This window comes from Necator americanus, chromosome II, assembly GCF_031761385.1.
Source record: "Necator americanus strain Aroian chromosome II, whole genome shotgun sequence".
Classification (NCBI taxonomy): domain Eukaryota; kingdom Metazoa; phylum Nematoda; class Chromadorea; order Rhabditida; family Ancylostomatidae; genus Necator; species Necator americanus.
The window spans coordinates 36,210,236-36,233,820 of record NC_087372.1 but is presented as its reverse complement, the minus strand read 5'-3'; the positions used below and the strand labels follow the sequence as shown (position 1 = coordinate 36,233,820).

General features: G+C 35.6%; 1 protein-coding gene across 2 annotated transcripts; it reads left to right on the top strand.

Annotated features, from left to right (window-relative positions):
* Positions 1-676: 676 nt before the first annotated feature.
* Positions 677-23,583, top strand: RB195_020553 (uncharacterized protein; the record flags this gene model as incomplete). Of its 2 annotated transcripts, XM_064188907.1 has the most annotated exons (16): positions 677-779; positions 1,248-1,405; positions 1,932-2,032; positions 2,132-2,205; positions 2,270-2,406; positions 2,923-3,042; positions 3,099-3,199; positions 3,365-3,461; positions 3,595-3,679; positions 3,744-3,861; positions 4,827-4,894; positions 4,957-5,011; positions 13,835-13,910; positions 13,969-14,006; positions 16,151-16,225; positions 23,550-23,583. In XM_064188907.1, the coding sequence occupies 16 exons, from the start codon at positions 677-679 to the stop codon at positions 23,581-23,583; spliced, it is 1,440 nt and encodes a 479-aa protein (XP_064044787.1). The 2 variants fall into 2 exon arrangements, with proteins under 2 accessions (XP_064044787.1, XP_064044788.1); XM_064188906.1 differs by lacking the exons at positions 13,835-13,910; positions 13,969-14,006; positions 16,151-16,225; positions 23,550-23,583 and having other exon boundaries at positions 4,957-5,030.
* Between the last annotated feature and the right edge of the window lie 2 nt (positions 23,584-23,585).

Here is a 23,585-nt window from a genome sequence, read left to right as displayed (position 1 = left end):
CACACCGCTTTCTTTTTTTAGCAAGACTAAGAGAGATCAACCGGGTCATTCTCATATTCGTAATCTACATCTACGTAATCCATATATTTGCCCACATGTTTCTCAACTACATCTGTTTCGTGATACGCTGACTTCACGAATGAATTGTCATAAGAAAGGAATTAAACGTAAATACCACAGTCAGTACCTATTAGTTAGTGAAATACTGTGGAAGAATTTCCAAATCAAAATGTTAGAGATTCGAATATTCGAATTTCCCATTTGTGTGCACCGTTTAGCGCGCTCCATAGAGGTTTCAGTTTGCGCGAAACCATAATATTTGAAAATGAAAATTTGCCGAAGTGTTACTATTGCGTTGCTTTATGGTAAGTTGCTAACACTAACCTAGTTCCTTTATATTTCACGTAGTAGGGTTTAGGTTTTGGTTTAATTTTTAATAGAATAGGTGGTCTAGCGTTCCTTTCACAACGAATCCAACCTAGGTTATGATCAGTTTCTCTAGTAGTGGTGGTTCTTCGCTATCATCGTAATAATTTGTTATTTAAGTATAGAAACACATGAAGAGTGCTGTTCTTGTATTATCTTTTGAGTTCCTTGCAACTAACTCATGTTTTTGTTTGTTGTTGTTTATTTTTTTGGAAACTATAGTACTTGGCTAGTTGTTTAAGGTTAACAAATGTCTACGTACGACTCATCACTTCTGAACCAGTTTCTACCACAATACTACAAAAAAATATTTCCATTTAAACCGTATGTGAAATGGTTATGCTATAATCAGAGTGAGTTTTTTTTTTCGCTTTTTGAAGTGCTACTCAATGGAATGACAGGTGTTACGTCATTTTTGCGTAACTAATAGCAATAACAGGGGATAATGTAGCTAAGACGAGGGGGGGGGGGGGGACACTCAGTGCACCCTTATTTCTGGACGCTCTATCTTGGTTTTTTTTTCCTTTTTAGTAACTTTAGCTTACATGTCATAGATCCTCCAAGACTAATGCTTAAGTCTTAGGGCCCCGATTGATTTAGTTATTTACTTCCAACTACATTTTACCCTAATAATACTTGAACATCTATTCGAATTGGAGATTGAATGCTTGGAGGGTGTCGCCTCAAAATTCTCAGCATTTAACTACTATGCTTAAATTTGAGAGATGGAGAAACGACATGTATGATATTGAGGTGTTGATAAGGTTATATCATTGTTAAACTTGTTAGTTGCAATGTCCAAATTGCAGTAGAAACTTTAGAACCCGGTGAATACTTTGCCCGACGTGAGTTCGCGTTTATTCTGGAGGAGGATGTGCATCTTCGGTATCGGAGTTTTAACGATCAGAACGAATTCGAGACTGAGCTATGCAAAATCAACCCTCACAAATTAGATATTGGTGCCGTTTACTCTCACAAGGTAGGATATAATGTTTGTTTTGGGACCTGTTTTGAAAAAAGAACCTTTTCTAATCAAGGTGTTTTGGCACTTTTTATAAAGCTTTTGAGATTTATTGTGCACCTTATTGTGTCCGCTCATTTATTACTTTTCGAGTTATTGGCTTAAAGGCATAATCCCACGAATCTGAGGTGGTGCAGATTTCAAGTGGAGCATTCGTATACGGGATGGGAAACTATGGAGAGCGGTTGATTCCGTCCATTTCTTCCTAATTGCCGTAAAAAACGGCCCGGAAGATGCGGCGCTGCACGAGGCTGGCACGCTCCAGTCGAACTCCCTGTGGAAAATAGTGCGCCAGTACGCCTGAAGCCGCATCTTCCGGGCCGTTTTTTTACGGCAATTAGGAAGAAATGGACGGAATCACCCCCTCTCCATAGTCTCCCATCCCATATACGAATATTCCACCTGAAATCCGTACCACCTCAGATTCGTGGAATGATGCCTTTAAAGAGTGTTCCATATTACTTCCTACTTGTTTTTGTTTTAGCCGAAGGACAACAAAAAACACTCGGATTTCAAAGCCGTGGAGAGGGAGTTGGTGTTTGACATAGATCTTACTGATTATGACAATGTTAGGAAGTGTTGTTCGTGAGTTTTTTTCCATTATTTTTCTTTGCATCGATATTGTTTCTCTAATCTCTTTGTTTCTGCTTCTCTCTTCATTTAGCATAATCTATGTGTTTGTAGCGAAGCAAAGGTGTGCGTGAAATGTTGGCGTTTTGTGTCTCTCGCAGTCCAAGTTCTTGACAAATCACTTGATGGTAGCTTCAAATTTGGATTCTATTCTTCGTCGCAGATTCTCAATTTTGATAAGTTGATTCTTAGAGCACTTCGGCTTCAAAGCACGTATGTGGGTATTCTCTGGTCGACGTGGTGTTCATTGCTGGATTGGAGACGAGAAAGCGAGGAAGTTGACTAACGCTGGCCGTTCTGCTGTTGCTGAGTACCTTTCGTTGATTGTGGTAAGAGTAGAATTGAAATAAATACTTGCTTGAGTAAAAAAAAAGCAAACGTACTTTTTTCTTTCCGTTTTGTGGGTGTATTTAACGATTATATAGAACACTTTCGAATCTCCTCTTTCTCAGGCTTGCAGTATGGTATTAGTTTTAATTTAAAAATTCTCGCTAGCTAAAGAATGATTTCTCTGCCACAACTCCAATATAAACCGCGACTACGGACATATCAGATGCGGGCGAGTTTGGCCGAAATTGTATTAAAAGTAATATGAGGATTATCCTAACCCTTTCTTATACCTTTCCTTTTCATAGGTACTTCCATATTCCCTCCATAGTTAGGTTTTGTTTCTCATGTAATACGTGAAATATCTGGAACTGATGTTGTTTATCATCGAACTACATTAGAACTGCAACATATTCATTCCTTCAGTTTCATTGGAAACAAAACTTATTTCTTCTAGGATTGGAAATGCATGTTCATGAATGTGGAGTGCCTTCACACCAAACATATATCACTTTCAGGGAGACAAACTTGATATGTACGCTGGACGATCCAGTATGGCTAAGAAGTCGCTGCCAGTTCATCCTATGGTGGAGACAGCGTATCGAGTGGCAATGGATTGCGGTGAACTGGATGCAATGGTATAATCCTATTAATCTGAATTGACCTATTATTTGTTTTCTAATAATTCCTGAAGGTTCTTGAACAAGGATGGCTGGAACTCGACTCAGCACTCGAAGTTCTGAAGAACTGTGAAGATCAAGATCTTCGAGAAACTCTTCGTTCGCAGTTTCAAGAGTAAGTTACTTGTTGTTGAATTGTTTTAAAGTTAGTGAAAGTCATACAAATAGTACCAGTATGTTCGATGAAGAAATTTAGATGATTAGTTGGGTTGTACTTCTTCGTTTTTTCTTCATTAATATGCTCATGGACATAAATTTAACTAGCGCGCCTCATTTTTAGGGTAGACAGCGCTGAACAAAGATGGAAACTACTTAAACGTCACTTTGATGATAAATACCGAAATGAAATGGCACGAGCAAATCAAGTTGTTCCAGAGGTAAATCATTAGAAAACTATTTTCGTCTTTCCTACCGTTTCTATACATTCTTTCTGAAATGTGAAGTTATCCTATATCATATGCGTTGAATCTGTGGAGTGTTTAACTGAGCAACATTGAATGTACTTTTCAGCGAGTTAATGGTCCAAGTAGGAATTTTCTGCGATGGTTTGTCCTGTGGCACGCTTACCCTCGGTTAGATGTAAACGTTTCAACAGGTGACCTTTTGCTTTTACATAGTTTAGTTCAAAGATAAAGGACCGCCCATCAAATCGTGTTTAGGTTTGAATCATTTGCTAAAGTCGCCGTTTTGCATCCATCCGAAAACTGGAAATGTTGCTGTACCTCTGGACGTTAGCAAGATTCACGATTTCGACGTGACAAAATGTCCTCGTGTTGAGTAGGTTTTATTACGAAATTATTTCCAGTCAACTTTTTCAATGCATACATTTCTATTTTCATTTGTAGTTAGCCTTTCACGTTTATATGAGGTCAGCTAAATAGTCCCATAATTAATGTCATTATTTGGTTACTTAGTAACCATGATTTTCAAAGTTGATGTTTTTCCGGACAATGGAGCCTATTATGACGATTTGCTTTTCAAAACAAAAAAAGTGTATGGACAGTAATATGTCAGACTCGGAGCAAATCTCTTTGAAAACCATCAAAATGTTGCTTTGTGACGTTTTGGTCAATTCAATTCAAAGTGAGTGAGTCGTTTTATAAAGTCGAATATGTCCAAGAACGTGGCCGCATGTATTTTTGTACCAAGAATGGAATGTTAATGACTCCAATCTAATCTGGTATCTATTATAAGATTGGTTGTTTTCTTCGTATTTCTTTGCTGTAACAGTTACAGCTGCCCACAAGTCATGAGATAGTTTGATCACCTGTGTAAAGTCTGTTTCGATTATTTTTGGTTGTACAGTGTTATTTAGTGTCTTGGAGGTTCTTAGAAACTTGGATACTGTTTTTCAGTAATACGCAAAGTTGTAGTGGATTTGAGAAAGTGTGAGGTGAAAGTGGAAAAATGTCAAATTGAAGTATGGTTTATATATGGTTCCTTCCATCTCATTTTGATCAGCTCTTAGGTTTCCGAAGCGGTATGCTATTTGTATCTGTAAAAGTAATGTAGTGGAAGGAATATTCAAGTCTGGAAATAACTGATGATGCTTAAAACTATTCACTGCTAACGTTTCAACTTTTCCTATTCAATCCAAACCAGGAACTACTTTTCTGACTGCAAGTAGCTCTCACTGTTTAAACAACGTTGTAAGAGTAGTATTTTTTTTTTGAGTTGGCTTCGCTTAGAAAACCTTTGTTTCTTTTTAGAAACAAAACGAGTTTTTAATCGATATTTTTCAGTATTCTCATCAACGAACTGTCGAAGAGTGTTGCCGATGAAGATATGAAGGAAAACCGAAAAATTCTAGGTAATGAAACCTACTTTAAACCTTTCTCTCTTCCTGTAAGATTAAAATTCTTTATATTTCAGGCTACAAACATACCTCATTAGCACCATATGTTGAAAACTTTGAGAAATTTATAGAGTTGGCAATATCGGAATGAAATTTTCTACAGTTTTGCATTCATAGTTCTTCACTTCAGTACAAATTGATTAATCCTGTTCTTGTATAGTTAGGTGTTTGCCGGTCTAAGTATATTTATCCACTTGGCATTTGTGATCTCATATTTTTTACTTCTTTTTTGTTTGTGTAGTTATTTCTATACATTTTCCTATTGTTGAGCATCATCTTAGAATAATAATACTAGAAAAGTTCTAGTGTGAGGTGCCTTTACCTACCGGAAGTCCTAAAAAACGGCTATGTAGCATTGAATTTGTGGTTTCAACTTCGAAAATGTGTTTTTGTTATGATCGATGGACGTATCCCAGTTGAGCGCACTCGATGAAAAGGTCTACCGGCGCGGTTCTTGCCTGGCGGTTAGGGTCAAAAATCCATGATCCCGTGCTTAGGAACGATAGGAACGATTCAGTTTTGCGGATTGCAGCTCATTGATCAATAGTTGGGTCCGAAGTAACACTAAGTGACAATTCCCAGACTAGTATGCGAGCAGTATAAGAACATATGAGGAAGTGGTATTCGTTCTATTTTGAATTACTCCTAATTGTTATCCTTACAATGGGATTTTTTGAGTAAACAACATTTCGGTAAGAATTCGGTTTATTCGGATAGGTTTATGCTCCTGTAATGCGTTCCACGATGTATAGCGGTCATAAGTTGTCTCGCAGAGGTTTTCAGAGCTTCAAAACCCGCCGTGGCTTATTTGAATATTTCGAATAATGTAATAACGATTATTCATATAAGAAGTATATAATAAATAAAAACACAAATAAAAACATAAAGTAAAAGAAGGTCACTGGCGTATCAATCCACTTGGAATACGCAAACGCGTTTCTCTGCAAACCGTAATCGTTGAGGTTCTGGAAAGTGTGTTGGCCTGTCTTCCAGGGGCTAGCCGATGCCCAAGCCAGTGTTTTTATCCTCCCGAACAAGTCCGAAAGCAATTTTATGGACTGCGGAGAGATGAAAGGCTTAGTTGGCACTAGTGCGGTTGCATAAAAAAAAATATATATATATAATAAGGTAAGTACTAGTCAATGTGTTGCCGTTTGAGTTTGTCTACCGTTTAGATGCTTTCTGTAGGGTGATGAGGCGCTTGAGAGGATAAATCACTAATAGCTTTAGATTTTCCAGGCTCTGACGAAGGTGATAACGCCGAAACGTTAGCCGTCGTTTAATAAAGATGATCAATATCAATCTTGGCTACAGCTCAAATCAATTAAAAAATATATAATAAATTAAAATGCTAGCGAAAAAAAGACATGTAACATTTACTGTGATTGTAGTAACGTAATTTGACTCATATTACGAAGATATCCAGTCATTCGTGGAAGGAATTGTACGGTTAACAAAAACTTACTGCGGTGTGCTGTCGAACTAGAATGTTTCTGGATGGATGCGTAACGTTTACAAAATTTATTCTGGTTGAGGTACGTGAAGTGACCGACACGAAGATATTGTTGATAGTCACTGACACGTGATCTCGGTGAGCCGAAAGAAACTCCTGAGCGACAGCGGCAGGCGTCACAGGACTGGCACATCAGCCGCGACCTATCCCTTCCCCTCTACACCCACCCACACTCACATACGTCAATGTGGGTTCAGCTCAATGTTTATCCATTCCACACGGTCTCGTCGAGTTATTTGAGCCATAAAATTGCTGTAAAATTTCTCGGTCAAAGTATAAACGCTGCTTCTTTGAGTGAGAGAGAGAGTGGGCTCCTTCACGCTCACCACATTTCCAGCTTATCCGAGTGGATAGGCAAACAGAGACGGTGAAAATATTCGTAACACTAATTTTAATTCGGAGATGAAGACAGTACGGTTCTGGATCTTCTTATTGTGTCTTTTTTAGGTGATATTTACTTGTTATATCTATTCTTGTATTTGTATTCTTTAGATTTATTTTTATATTTTCAATTTAATGAATTGCCTAATGGTAATAAATTAATTGAACTTAATTTTCACTCATGAAATCGATTAAATAAATAAGCAAAAATAAATAATAGACCGAATGATATAATAATAATGCCTGCTAAATTTTTATTTATTTCCAATAGGTTCTATATAGTTCTATGTTGTCTGCCTTTTGTTGATACAGCATTTTACAGTGGAATATTACGATTCCCTTCGGGGAGATACTGTAGTAATGATCATATCTCATAAAACTGATTATGCGAACAAAAAACTTTTCATACTCTCAGTACTACTCTAGTCAGGGATCATCCGTTACTTTTGAGAGCTGTTTCTTGAGCAGGTGAATTTTACTTTAGCAGCGAATTTGTAGACCTCCTGGCTGTTAGTGGAATCTGTTCCGGTGGAATGGCTGTCTCACTAGATCGGGTAGTTATTGGTAGGAGAGCAGTTTGTTAGTTTTGTCTAATGAATTTCTTATTATGTTCCAATTGTCTTTTTGCATGAATCCCGGTAATCAGCAAAAAAAAAATCAAACGAACCAGAAATTACGAAATATCTGTGTAGAACAGGACGTAGATGAAAAACATGGAAAACTTCTCGAATTTCATTTCACGCTCTTTTATGAGCTTCATTCTTCGTGCTTACTCGTTTCGTATCACAATTTTAATTGAAAAGTTTTGAAATTTAGTTCCGCTCGCTAGTTCCTAGTTTTGAACCTTCTCCCAATTAATTTCTTGTTGGCATGCGGCCAACAATTCCAATTCGATGTTTTTGTTTGAGCAGTACGTATTCCATCTGTTTCCTCCTCTACGGGATCCTCTTTGTAGGCAACTGAGTGCTACGGCTAGCACTAACGAATTCATAAAAAGAATAACCTAATTTTAGACGTTAGGCTAGGAATATGTGCCACCTTGATCCTACCGTCCCTTTTTCGTGATCAATCTGGATTGAAAGAAAAATTATGTTAATAAATTAGGCTTTGCAGTAGATTGACGCTTGCAAAATGGTTTTTTTTTAAAACTTAAACGCGCACACAGGAAAAAAATAATTTAGCGTTACTTGAAAGAGCGTTTCTTTCTTAAAAATATAGCGTTTTTGTTTTTTTTTGCTAATTTATTTTTTGTTAATTTTGACACCAATTTTATAAAGTAAATTTTGGCTCTTTTTCGGAACAGAATTTTTCTTTTGATTTGTTCTTTATTGTTCTGCTTTTTGTTTTTCGGATTTAACGTTTTAATTTTTTAAAAACGATTCTCTCGTTCTCCCTCCCCCTTTCCAAATCCAATGTATCTGTTATTGCCACATTTACAATCAGAAATTAAAGGAAAAAATTTAAATGAAACTAAAATTTAAGAACAAAACAACAATAAAAGTGTCTACATTGATCTGTAGAAACGTGTAGATGTAATCAAATAATTTATTGTTTGATATTGACTACACGCTGATTTACATTTTATAATATTTTTTTATTATATTATTTATTTATTTATATTTCATTCTTACTATCGTATATATTATATTATTTTTATTTATTTTTATTTGGTTATCTGAATTGTCTGTAATAACCTGTTGTGAACTTCCGAGTTACATTCTGAAAGAATTTTCAAGTTTTTTTAGAGTAGTTTTCTTTAGAAATTCGATGGTCACTACCGCTAATTTTCAGTTTACTTGACTCTTCAATTTTTTCTTAAAATTTTCAAATGAAAAACCCTGGTAATCTTCTCAGTTTCCTATTGTTTTGAAAAAAAAAGAACTAAGAAGAAATCAGAGTATTTCCGGTTGTTTGTTACATTAGGAGTTTTTGGTGATCCATTACAGTTGACCTTTTCCACATGACCTCAGCAATTGTTGCTTTCCATCATGAAAACATTTCAGAAATTTCGATATATTGTTCAGGTAGGTGGAATTGTGGATATTCTACATAAAACAGGTGCAATGTTTTCTTCATATGCATGATTTCTAGGATATCCTTAAGGCAAAAATTTTAACTTGGATACATCTGAGTCTGTTTGGTTGGAAATCCCTCAGTCGACTAAAAAACTGTCGTTTTCGTCATGGCAAGCTCAAGTATTTAGTCAAGAATTGCTCGAGAATTATTATAAAATTAACTCAAACAATTTCTGGAAAATTCCGTATTCTTTTGTGATCTTTTTGAATACATATTTCCTCAGGGTGACTACGTAACTCACAATCATAGAAAGAAAGAAAAAAAGCCGAGAAATCTTTTGAAGAGTAGTTTCGAGAATAAACTCGCTAAAAAAACACCCGGCTGTCGAGGGTGATTTCGATGTGTTCGTGAGGAATTTGTTACAACCAGGTGCCACCTACAGCTGGCTCACCGGCTCTGCTCTCGGTGTACGCGCAGGCGGACCGCATTTCTCGTACGTCTCGGATGTGAGTGAAGTTGACCCTCATCAGATCCTAACCTTCCTCTCCTTCATTCTTATTTACAACAATTTATTCCTCTCGAAGTAATACATTGAATGAGGAAGTGAAAAGTAGGAGATCCTCTAGAACTCTTTGAAGGAGGATCTCTCAGTCATTTCGTCATTTTTTTCTTCGGGAAATCATTGGTTTTTTGAGGAATATAATAAATTTTTCGAATTAAGAATTCCTTGAAGAATTCGAATCGAGAGGAAATTTCAATCCGCTTGGGATAATTTTGCTTTTTTCTGCAGTTTTTCCGTAATAGAACCAAAAAGCAGTGAGTTTTTTGGCTTTCTCTTTCCAGACTCCATACCTCAAATTCTTTGCAGCTAATTCTTAGAGGGAAATCCTAGAAAAGTTTTATCTTTGGGGATTTCGGAACCCTTTCAATGTATTTTTTCCTTTTTCCAAAGAAAGAATCTGAATACCAAACCATTTCCTCTTTTTCTATGACCTTGTCGTCGGTATTGAACTGTATGTTGGTCAAATTTTTCAAAAAACGTTTTCTCAAATGGGAAAAAAATATTCGAATTATTTAGAGGCTAGTTCTTTTAAGAAGATTAAGCACATCAACCGGTTGAAAAATGCGTTCGCGTATGAGTTAGAAAACCCCTCTCAGAAAAATCTGGACTTCTGCGAAGTTTTGTGGATTAATCCAAATAGGTTCTGGTTTGTCGTATCCATCCAGTCCATCAAAAAAGAAGTCATACTCGCAAAACTCGAACTCTGTGATGCTCTTCTTCCTGGTTGTAAAAATGAAGTCAGGCCACGCTGTTTTTACACTCTTTGTCGATTTGTTTAATTGCTCCAGGGGAATGTTATTCCATCATCGTTCACTGAGTTCTGTTTTTCAAAGTCTGGATTCGATTCTGTACATCTCATTTGTTAAGGTTTAATGTTACTTCGTGTTTCTTTTCTGTTGTCGGATGTATAGCGGTTGCTCCAGAAAAAGTTGAATGTTACATTTTGTGCACACAGTACACTTTATCCTGTTGCTGAGTAGTCTGCATGGGACCTGGATTGGGAATTTGGGCAGCACGAATATGAAAATAGCCAACAGAGTGAATTCCTAGGTTTGACACCTGCTTTCTTGATTTTTTCCATACCATCCTGTTATCCTTCCTTTCTGTCACTCATTTGGTGATAGCTGTAATCCATAGAAACTGATGGAAATTCTTTTCTTTATACATTTATGAATTCTCACCTCATTGACGTTGAGGCCGAGCGCAAGTTGCGACCAGGCTTCGTTTATACTTCAGTTTGAACTACTTTGCGCGGGTTTAGGAATTTTCGTTGAACTGGGAAGCACTTCATTGATCCATGGAAGTCAAAGTGTCCTAAAAATCCTAAATCGATTATGCATTAGATGAATTTCCCATTATTTTGATCTATTCTATTATTTAGCCTAAAAATCCTAGAAGAGATCTTCCTAAAGATTATGCGTTAGATGGAAATCTCCCACCATTTTGGCTTGTTTTTTTTTTAAATTTTTTCTCAAAATTAAATTTTATATCAGAAGAATTAGTAATATAGAATTAGTGATTACTGATGTTCTGTTTATCGTAATGTCGTTTTTATGACAGACACTGTTCCGGAAAGTTCAATGAATATGATCAGTTATGATTAACTGTAAATGGTTATTCAGGAAAAAACCTCTCCGGAAAGTTTTTTTTGCGCATTTTGAGAGAGAAAAAATAGCTCGATATTGACCACTATTATGTAGTTACAGCTGTAACAAGATAATTGGCTAATCAGCTGACGCTTATGCTCTTTTTTCCCGGTTTTTTGTTCCGCTGATTTTTGACGTCCGTATCCAGTTTGTACTCTTTGTCAAATATTTTGTTGCTCATCGAATTATTGATTGAAAACAGAAACGAAAAAAAATCGCAGATGTTAGATGATCGAAAAGCGTCGAGCACACACACGAACACACAGGAACACACATGCGTATCCTGCTGCCGGAGGCGCGAGGATTTTCTGTTTTCCTCGTTTCGCAGCATTGATCGCGATCGGTTGGCATCGGTTCGCTAGCTGGCTCTGTGTTGACCTTTCATTTCATTTCACGGCACACTTCTCCCAAATCAACCACGATTTTCCAGGAAATTCATTGATTCCGACAGCTTTTTGTGGGATTTTTCGGGGATTCACGTGCCATGTTTGTTACTGGTACAGTTCGGAACGAGAAAAAAAAAACTCATTGTTCGAATGCGGCAACATTTCCCGGGGAAAACAGTGATATGTTCTGCTTGTGTGCTTCAAATTTTACACGAGTCTTTCTTTTGTTTCTGGAACTAATAATTGATTGAAAATCTTCATTATTAGATTTTCAATTTAGTTCAATTCACAGCTTTCTGGATTAGGTTTCTTATAAGCGAAAGAATAAATAGGACCCGAGAATTCCTGGGTATTTTTCAGAGTTCAAATCGTTCGTTCTAATATTAATAGTTAATTCATTTTTTCCTCAATGGAGCGCTTATAGCCGAACAGTTAACCATCCACTCATGGAGAGTTGTATAATAATGTGAGGAAAAAAAGGGAAATTGGGCAATTTTCTATAATTATACCTAGCGCATTAGAGTTCATGAGTAGTGCTCATAGAAAAAAATTCGAATAGTGCGGGTATTTTCGGCTAATACCGCGTTGTAACAAGTACGCTATGTTACTAACCAATTTAACAATTATTCTAGAAGTTTTTGTTCAGCCATAAGGAGGAATTTCCGTGAAATTTTCACCTATTAGTTTCCTGACTTTTTTCCTGAACATGTTCTCCTTGAACTAAATTCTACTCATAGTTTTAGCTTCGTTATTTTCTGGATTTTCGGTCTTTGACGCTAAAATTATCCCGATAATCTCTGTGAAATCTTCGAAAGCTTTTGGTTCATAGGACCACGATTTTCAAAAAGAATCGCGAGGAATCCCGTGGAAATCCAAGACTTTCTCGGAGAATCCGTCCCTAATGTCTTTTTTTAGCGCAAACGATCTATAAAGCATACAGTTTCTGCGTATATAACCGTTGAATAGCTGAAATTTATGCGAGAAACGACGAGACGCGTGCAGTTTCCCAAAATTTCGGGATCAGCTACTGTTTCGCCATGAAATTTAGCGATTTACTTAGATTTTCTTGAAAAGAAAAAAAAAATAAAACCAAGCACAGTCGCTTAGTACTACAGCCCTATCTCGATGTGTTATACATCGCCTCCCGGCGTCAAGTATGGATCAAATTATACTGATGAAACGGGAATTTTTATCTTATCGATGTCAAATTTTAAAATTGTGAATTATTAAAAATTTTACATGAATGTCTGAAATTTTCTTTTCTTTGATCTTCTAGAAAAGGAAAAGAAAGGGATCTCCTAGGAAAAGAGTTTTCTTTTGAACAAGTGAATTTCGCAACGCTCATTATCCGCGTAATAGGAGGTTCTTGGAAAATTCCGTTCGCACCGCTTTTTTTTTGTGCCTAATTTCATCAGGCGTTCAACACGTTACGGAATGAGCTGCAGTCTTTGTCTGTCTTTCCGTCTTTATGCGCTGATGAGTTTCAGGTTATGAATAGTTGATCGCTGTGTATCTAAGTCGTTGTTCTTTTTATTCGCGTATTTACATTCTGTAAAAATTTATGGAAGCATCACAGGAAAAATCTGAAAAATCGTAAGATTGACCACACAAACTTTTCCCTCAGAAATATCTACCAAAATTATTCTAAAGATACTTCTTCCTATCTTATATTTGTAAATTTTCAAACCGATATTCTTTTCCTAATGTTTTCCTCCATCAAACTTGAAGTTGTGCCCGGATAATTTCATTTTGAGGTAGCTGCGCTATTTCTGCTTCAATTCTACAATCTATAAATGTTTTCGAATTGAAGCTGTTTGGATGAGGAACATTGTCTAGGAACTTTATATGATTTTGTTCAGTTTGAGAAGTTTTATCTGTAGAAATCTATTATCATTATTATTAAGGGTTACATAGTTGCAAACAAAAAGCTACGGTAATTTTCTAGGACCGTCATGTTTACTTCTCTGTTTCTCCATCTATGATAGCTTTATCATGTCGATTTCTGAAAAAATTCGAGGAAAAAATCTTTCTGCAACCTTTCACCAAGAAGTAATGCACTCATGATATGATTTCTCCTTCGACGAACTTGCTTCAGGTTTGGAATTTCAGATAGAAGTGTTCTTTATCCGGACTTTTCTAGAACTTCATTACTGATTGCGCCTCTTTTTTGACCGCATTTCGACCATCTCTTTGTGACCCATAGCTTTTCCAGTTCATTTGTTCTGTTGCACCTCCGTGAGGTTTCTAGTAAATCCTCGTAAAAATCACATCCAGTTGCTTAAGATTTCAATTGTTCAGATTTCATTCCAGAAACATGGGTGTTGACTGACAGATTTCTAATGTTATCCTGCAAATTTATGAGAATTTTACGGAGAAAAATGAAATCTATAGCACAACCCACATCTACAACATCTCCTACTTATTTCTGGTAGATCCTAAGGAAAATTCCTGTCGTTATTGGGGGAAGGTCTGATGTAAAGAATTTGACGATGTTTTGAGCCAAGAAATATTTTTCCACGATTCAGGAACCATCGGCAGTTCCTTGGACAATCCTTTTCAATTAGTGAGTACTTTTTGTTTTTATCCTCTATAATCCTGAGACATCCTGAGAACAATTCCTTTTTTATTTCATTTTCAATGTCCATGTCTTTCATGATTTGGAACTTAGAGTTTAACATCGGTGTGAAGAACCCGTTTTTTGTGTCTTCTTTTTTTCTGGATTGCCATTTACACTTGGAAGCCATTCTAATCCAATTCTGAATAATACTCCGACACTTTTACTCAGAAAACAGCGCCATGCAAGAAATTTGACGATGTTTTTGAGCCTCGAAATATTTTCCCACTATTCAGGAACTGCTACAATCGATTCATTCAAACGAGATTAGGTTGAGATTTGCGAAATTTCCTTCAGACGGAAAATCTTTTAAGATTCAATTTGAGCGTTAAATTTGCTTGAAAATTCTAAAACGATATTAGTCCATAAAAATCCGTAAAAAGTTGAATTCATATGATCATGGAATTCTTCATCGCAATCTTAACGTTTCATAAGGGAAAAGAGAAAAAAAAGAGATCTCTTGAATTATTCTACTCGAGGGGGAAACCAGAATCACCTGTGTTTTGAGGATGAATAAAACCAGTACTGCACCAAAGGAAAACATTATCCACCCATAATGAAACCGTAATTTCATGGATAATTTGGAATTTCTGCTTAGAAGCAAAACGTTTCCTGAAAAAAAAAAACATCGGAGCGAACGCATACAAATTGAGCGTACCCTAATTGGTGTACTGAAATCCTACGTATGCTGTCATCAATGGAAATTTCCAGAAGAAACAATCGATGCACTAAGATCAAAAGATACATTTGTTGTTGTTTACTTTGGTTCAAAGAAAGAATAGGTTCAAAGAAAAAACATTATTATCAGTAGAAAGATATATGAAGCCTTAAACGAGGAGGGAGAGAATTTGGTGCTGGAAACAAAAGTAGGACTAAAGCAAGATCGAGAAAAGGATTTTGTTTCTTTATTATTTTTATTCGTTTTTTTTTTGAATTCTCTGTTGGAAGAAAATCAAAAACTTAGGAAGAAGAAAAGAAGATTTTTTGTTTTTGACTGAAAAAACTCTGACAGCAGCTTATTATCATTTAAAGGAGAACATAAATGAGAATTTTTCTCGAGTTCTTCAAACAAAGAATGAAGAAGACCGTTTCTGTGCATTTTTTTGAGAAAGTTCTCGAAAAAAACATGTATCTAGACAGTAAAAATGATGGAAAAGAAAAAGGATGGAGATGTTAAAAGCGGGAAGAGGAGGAAGAAGAAGAGGAGAATTCGTGTAGGAGGCTATCGATAGTGGTCAGTGTTCGGTGATCTTTGTTTCTTTTTGTGATCTATGGTGATATGAAATTAATGATTTTGGTAATAATTTCGATCTTCATATCCTTTCACTTTATATTTATTTTCTAGCGATGTATTTGACTTTTTTACCACATTTTACCACTAATAATTGAACGTTAGGTGTTTTTTTTATTCGAATATTCGACTTGAGTGATTGAGTGGAAAGCAAAGGCAAAATTCGAACGATTTTTTTTCTCTCGCACATCTTCAAAAGATGCCGAGAAACGTCGTTGGAGAAAGTGGTGCGTGGTCACGCGAAACGTTTCTCCAGCAGCAAATCCTAGCGAACCTATGTACAACGCAGTGGTGAAACGTTTTACAAAAGTGAGAAACTTTTTAGAATAAGTGAAGGAAATCCATGAGAATACCGGTGAATAGTATCAATTTCAATGATCGTCTCTGCTTTCAGGAACTTCTCGTATCCTAGCATTGTACGTTAACAAAGATTTTTGATCTGTTACGCTTCTAAAACTACAATTTTCCTCGTGAAAATTTAAATTTAAATTTTGAAAGACATTTTTTAATTTTTCTCCGCCGGGTGAAGATTTTGTAAATTTCAATCAGCTTTCGCTTGAATGAATCGATTGTATGTAGCTGTTCCTGAATCGTGGCAAAAATATTCCGTGGCCCAGAAACATCGCGAAATTCTTTGCATGATGCTTCTTGCTGAGTAAAAGCGTCGGAGTATTATTTAGAATTGCATTGGAATGGTTGCCAAAGGTAAATGACAATCAAAAAAAAGAAGACACGAAAAAGAAAAGGATTTTTCCCCGACATGACTCTTTTCCCGAGTAAAACGTCCGGATGATTTTTTTAGTGCTTTCATTGCCGATACATTGACGACTGTTTCCTTATCTGCTTCACTCATACGGAGATGGACAATTTTTTCAAGGTACATACTGAATGAACTGTTGGAGCAAATAAAATTCACCAGGAATGAGCCCAGAGGAAAACGGTTACCGTTTCTCGATGTCCAGCTGCGTATCCAAGAATCTTACAGGCCAAAATAGTATCGTAAACCGTATTTGTAGGATAAATTCGATTTGTACGACGATGTCTAAACAGTCACTTCTTTTCTTTCGATAATTCTAGAACAATAAAAACTGGATCTTTCGAGCTGTTCTAACGATAAAAATAAAATAATATTAATAATTTAATAAATAAATAAAATAAATAAGATAAATAATCAATGAAATATCGGGGAAAATTGACTCATTAGTGTAATTGTGTAATTTAGGACGAGTTGAAAGAAATATCTCTTCCAGTAGTTGGGTGAAATGTCAAACAGTGTAAAAAGTGGCGTTCTCTTCCAACATTCCACCATTTCACATCCTTCTAAATACTTGTTTTTCCTATTCGTTGACTTTTAATTAGGAATTTCAGAATGTTGTTGAATCTACGGTTTTCTCTGATAAATCAATGTTTGTGTGTTTCTTTCTTTTTTCTTCTCTTTTTCTCCCTTATTCTTATCTGCACGTGAACGCTGGAAAAGAAACATTATTTAGTTTCATACTTCAGCCATCTTGTGTATTTCTTCACTTTCTCTCTCTCTTTCTTTTTTCTTCCCTCTTTCTTTCTCTTTCATTGTTTTCCTCCTTTCTTCCTCCTTTTTTACTTCCCTTCTCTTTTTTTCGTTGTCTCCTTCTTCATTACTTTCTTTCTCCCTCTTCATTACTTTCTTTCTCTTTCTTCTATTTATTTCTCCTTCCTTCTTTCTTTCCCTTGCTTTGTTTTCCCTTCCTTCTTTATTTCTCTTTTCTATCTTTCTCTTTGATTCTTTTCTTCTCTTTCTTTCTCATCGTTTATTACTTTCTTTGTTCCTTTTGCTCATGTTCCTTTCTGTTTCTTTCCTTTTTCTCTCTTTTTTCATTTTCCTCTTACATATGCTGGAAAGAATCCATTATTTTTCTTTGTTTTCCGAGTAATTTTTGTCCTGCCACTACAATTTCAACTAAATTCATAAAAAAGAAAGTCGTGCTGTTTGATTTAGGCTGGAATCGTTCATTTTATAGCTATCATCATCTGGTGTAATTTCTTGGAAAAATCCATAATTTCTCTCCTCCTCCACGAAACGACACATTGAATGGTCCCTCACTGGCTTATAACAAATGAATGCGAATGTGATGGGAGGGAATGCACGACGACGTCTTCGCCTCATCTTCATCGGAGTTTAATAGTCGACGTCACGATATTTTTGTTTTATTTTAATGATATTTTTTTTTCTGTTTTGCTAACATCATAGAAAAAGATGATTGTTTCTCTTTCATTATTATGCAGTTCTAATCGTATTTTACCGTCCAGAAAAAGAGGAAAAAAAAACACAACAACTGGCTTAACAGTTGTCGGATTTTCCCTTCTTTTAAACCACCGCATCAGAGCAGAACATTCTCGAAGAAAGAACATCAAGGAACAATAGCAGCAGCGTTCGTTGTATTAGTTTCATGTTTGGATCGAGGTTTAGCGCTTTCAGTTGTGCCTTTTTTCCCCGTCGTACTCTCTTGACATCCATACTTTTTTTTGGCACAGTGCCAATCATCCCTCCATCTTGCGTTGCCTCTTTCATGCTTCTCTTGGTTTGTCTACGTTGTAAATTTTTGCATTCGATTCGTAGATGACATATCCATGAGATCTTTCCTTCGGCAATTGTTCTCATAGATATTGATTGGGGGTGTGATTTCTTTGGGTGAAGCTAAATGGAACTACTTCGTGGTCGTCCAGAGATTCAAAGCCGGATGACGTGACTCATTTTACTGAGCCAGGAGGAAATGGACTGATGTTGATGCCCTTCTGACTGGAATACTGGGCTCGATGACTAGAGTATCCTGTGTGCAAATAAGGACATATGTATGGATTGTAGTCTTTTCATTGGGAATTGTGAGACGAGGACTAACGTTCGTTTGAGATTCGTTCTTTCCCATTTTTTTCTCTTGTTTTATTTTACCACATGCTAAGGTTGGTACCGAAATATTTTCGTATTTATTTTTTGTTTACTTTTTTGTTCATTGTAGTAATTAAAGTCTCCTCGTTGAAAACTCCTCAATTTTCTTGAGCAGTGATCAATAACTCTTTTTCCAGAGTTTTTTCCTTCTTTTTCCTTTTTCTCTTTCTTTAAAATCTACTTTTAAATCTAATCAATGATCTTATATTGATAGTAGGAAAATATAAAAGCTAGGGAAAAATTCCTTCACTCTGAAAAATCATCCTAATCCTTGCTGCATGGGCTTAGCCCCTCTTTACTCTCTTCCAGAATTATCGCATTCTACAGTATTGGTATTGGTTATTGTATTATCAGTGTTTACTTGTTTATTTATTAAGTGTTCATTTGTGGTTTATTACAGTATTAAATATTAGTAAATATTAGTAGTATTGATAATTATTTATTATTTATTTCATTTATTATTCTTTATTATTCATCATTATTACTACTACTGATTTATTTATCCTCCCAGACAAGTCTGGTACTAATTTATCTACCCCGAAGGGATGAAGGGCTTCAATGGCACTAGAGCGGTTTCGATCCATCGACCTTGCGGCCGCCACAGCCGATCTCTTACCGGTCGCGCTATAGCTGCACTAAGGGCAAGAAATAAAAACGCTGACTTGATCATCGGCTCGCCCCCGCAAAGTTTTTTCGTTGACCAACATGCGTTCCAAAATCTCAACGATAACGAATTGCAGTAAAACGCGTTGACGCATCCCATGAGGATCGAGGAGACGTCAGAGACTTTTTATTTATTTACTTTTATAAAACATAAATGTATACTTTTTCTTAAAAAATACTCTGAAAGACCGACAAATGTGTGGATTTACGTAAATCTTTTGCGTTGTCAATTTGTTTGTTGCTCCATGGGCGAAGCGTTGAATTTCGGCTTCTCAAGCAAAAAAAAAAAGAGAGGAAAAGGAAAAAGAACAGTTTAAGAGGAAAGTGAAAAAAAAATCCTTTGAATGTGGAAAAACACGATTTTTTTACTGACAAGTGACGTAGTTCCAAAGGAAAACACCTGCAGTGCCTTATTCACCCAGGAATTTTTTGTACAAGAGTCTTCATAGACATTTTTTATTTAGAAAAAAATCACAGAGACTAATTGATAGTCAACAGACAAGAAATTTACCTTCATTTAAAAATGAGAAAAAAAACAAGATTTCTTGCACATAAGTGCCATAATTTCAGCGAAAAAGAAGATAGATCAACTACTTCACTAATTCATTAGTTTCTAATATTAATTACCTATATTAAAGCATAATTATCATTAATCACTATTTACCAATTACCGTACGATAGCAGCTATGTACGTAGATGTTGCCTCTGTCCAATTTCTTAATATTTGGGAAATTTGTGAGTGCATTTAGACGTATCGAAACCTACATTGTTTTTCCGACTTTTCTTTCAGATTTTTAGAAAGAAAGTTGAAAAGAAATACCGCTATTAGCGCAAAAAAATAGATCACATGAATCTGTAGAAGAAATACTGGAAAATCCACTATTTTTTTCTCTAATGTAATGACTAGTTGCTCCGTTCATGGTCTCATCCCTATATTATAAGGATTCGGATGGCCGGATTCCAGCGTTCGATGCTTCAATAGTTAACAACAATGGTTGAACACATGGTTGAATGAGAGAAAAAAACTTTTTTCTAATGATTTTCTTCTCGTAAAACAGGATTTTCTGCTTGAAGGATCCTACGAAAGGCTGGATTGTCCACTTATTCTTGTGCTACTACCGACGGCTCTTCTTCCGTTGTTGTTCGGGTTTCGTTTTCTTCGGAATGCTTAGCTTTATCCGCGTATCTTCCGGATTATTCTGTCATAAATTAGCGTGAACGCCTGTTCAATCACATAAAGGTACTGTATTCGTACCTGTGTGCGAGCGTACAGCTTCTGAATCATTTTTCGCCGCGAATTATTGATTTGACTATATTTTTTCTCATTCTCATTATTTTTAATTGAGTCATTGATTTTTTGATTGAATTTCTACGTTTACTATGAAGATCACATCGAAAAGTGGCATTCACTGCTGTTCTGCAGCTGTTCCCATAGTAGTATCTATCAATCCACAGTTTTCGTGTACCTGCACGTGCATTGCACGTGAACTAGCCACAGATTTCTGTTGAGGAAAGCAGAATTAAGTATTTCAAAATGGAAAATTTGTGATTTCACCGAAATCCATGCTTTTGCATCAGATTTTTGTCCATTCTTATTTGTAGTTGGCAACTTCGGAGATTTTGATCTGCTAGCAAAAATTACTATTTTTGACGGATCAAATGTCAACAGCTCGCACCGCAAAATTCTTTGAAAGTCAATTAAGACAGTGAATTCACTGAGTTATTCCCTGACACGTAGCCATTCTTTTCAACATTTCCGCCACTCAAAAATAGCGGGAAAATGAAAGAAAGTAGCAGTCAGCTGGCAAAAAAAGCTTTACTTTTTCCCCGGCGAGAGCTTTTTTAGCTTAGTTGTATCTTACATCATTTCTTTTGCGTGTTCACTTCCTCTCGTTCTCGGCTGTGAAGTGTTTTTTTGCTATCGGGGGCAAAAATCGCAAATATAAAAACCGGAAACATTTGTACCTGATTTTTTTTGACGATACGATAGATTTTTTTCCCAGTTGTTATTTGAAATGAAGTTGAAAATCGACGTTTCTTTGGTCTTTTAAGTGCATGACGTTTTAGTCCTGTAAATAATTGGATAAACAACTGCATAAATAAGTAATCACCGCTGTTCTCCAGCGCTGTAAGCTGACCTCAGTGTCGCATGAATTCATTGTTCCTTTTTCTTTTGCTTCCGAATTCGAATGGAGCGAGATGATACCGGATGCGGAAAAATTTCTAGGCTTGTTTCCTTTACGATTCAGGACAGGTCTGGAACATGACGACGAGCGTTTTCACATTGCAAAATCACTTGATCTCGGCTTTTCGTTCGTTTTCCGTAAAAAAATTAAATTCCAAGTTGACAAAGTTACCGAAAGCGACACTTAGCACGAATTATTTGGTTTTGGGGAATCAGCTCGTTGTAAATAGTGCGTTCTTTGTTTATTTGGAAAAAAGAAAGAAGAAAGAACGTAGAAATTATCTTGTTTTCTCTTCTCAAGTACAAAATTTTCTCAGAAACATAATTTTCTGAGACAGTTAAAACTTTATCCATGATAACTTATACTAAATGTTACATAATGTCTTCACTAATCGTTCTAAAAGTAATAAAAAAGAATGAAGGAGAAAAATCAATATTTCCATATTTCCTGTGGGTTGCGCTTTAAGCAGCTCACAGACCCAGGACTTTCGTTTCACAGTATCGCCTAATCGTCCAATTCAGACCACGTGGGAAGTCCGTTTCGGACAACTGACAGTTTTTGCCGCATTGCGACAAGTGTGTGTGCCATGTTTGAGCTGCTTAAAGCACGACGAAAATTCCACAGGAAATCCTGAAATATTGGTTTTTCTTCTTCACTCATTTTGGTTTTGTTAGTTTTACTAGTTGTCCAGTATTTAACTGTAACTGCTCTACTCTATGGATCTATCCATTTACGAGTAAAACTGGTTCTATACTCTACTGTACTGGGCGCAAGCGTCAATTTATATTTAATTGGATGATTTACCTTCTTCAGTGGCTAGTACATCTAGCATATATATATAGTATATATATATATAGTATATATATATATATATATATATATACTACAGTATATGTATATATGCATGGTTAATGTAGTGTCTTACTTTGGACGAAGTTCGTCGCAGGACCTTCTACGTTTATTTTTGCTTTAGTCATTTCTTAAATCAGATCATCTACTTGCTTGATTGTGTTCATCTCGTTGTTCATTATATTTTCTTAGTTTTTATTTTAAAGAAGAACTTTTCAAAATTCTCCCACTGGATAACACTTGCGGAATTTTCTCTGTTCTTTTTTTTGCTCACATGGAATGGAATGGTTGATTCAAAAAATTTGTTCTTGTTTCCTAATGCTTTGCCCTGTATCCGAGGTCTTATCTTGGGAGCATGCAAATAAGTGATATTTTCAAAGATAAAAAAGAAGGAAATTAAAAAAAAGAATCAAAAATAAATGAATAATAATTAAATAGTTAAAAATAGATTCTGAAAGATGAATTGACTCTTGTTTCTCGGTCATTTCATGTTTGGTAGAAGTTTAGGGTGCAGGAAAAGGAAAAAAAAACTCCACACGTAATCCACAAAAAAATTTGCCTTGGTCAATGAGTTGAAAAAGAGAATATTAAAGTGGTTAATGCAATTTATTGGGTCGAAAAATAATTAATGGTCTTCTATTTTTTCCTTCAAAATAAAGAAATGCACATGGAAACAGAAAACTTTAACTTTAAAATGAAAAAATGAAAAAAATAAACCATTTAATTCAACTTAAAATTATACGCATCGCTTGATAAAGAACTTCTCGTTCAGTAAAATACGTGCCTTTTGATTTAATAATTCCATTGATTCATGTTTTTTCTAACCACTAAACTCATTAAAATGAGTGTTAATGGACGAAATGGATTGAATTCTTCGACATATGTCGCTTGTCGGATTTGATCGAGGTGTTGAAAATCTTGAAATTGACCGGGAGATTTATGCTGCGTATGGATGTTGTCAAATGAGCAAGGAAAAACCTGAAAAATTGAAGAAAACATGAAACAAAAAGAAAGTAGAAGAAAACTTCAACTTTAAAATGAAAAAAATGAAAAAATAAACCATTTAATTTAATAAAAATGATAAAATTAAATTGAATTAAAATCAATTTAAAATGATACGCATCGCTTGATAAAGAACTACTCGTTCAGTAAAATACTTGCCTTTCGATTTAATAATGATTTAATAATTTGGTGGAGAAACAATGGGAGGTCCTGAAAAACGTAATGAATCGTGGATGGAGGACGTTGAGAAAGAAAGGCGAAACAACATTGAAGAGAAACTGTCGAGCAATTTGTTAGTTTCCCTTTTTCCTTTTGGAAAAAAATAATAGAAAGAAGAAAAAGTAAAATGAAAAAGAAAGAAGAAGAAGAAAAATAGAAAATACAAAAATGATAGATAATAGATTCGATGACCATTTCTTCTCTCCAGATTTCAAATGTGAACTGTTGAATCCTGTAATCCACTTCTTCCCCCATTTTTCCAGAATCCTACATGACTCCTCTTCTCATTCTTCGCGTATTTTTTTCTTACCGAGAATGAGAAAGTCTTTGTACTTGTTGAAAAATTTTCCCTTTTCCAGAAATCCCAGAAAGGATCCATTACACCAGATCTAGGA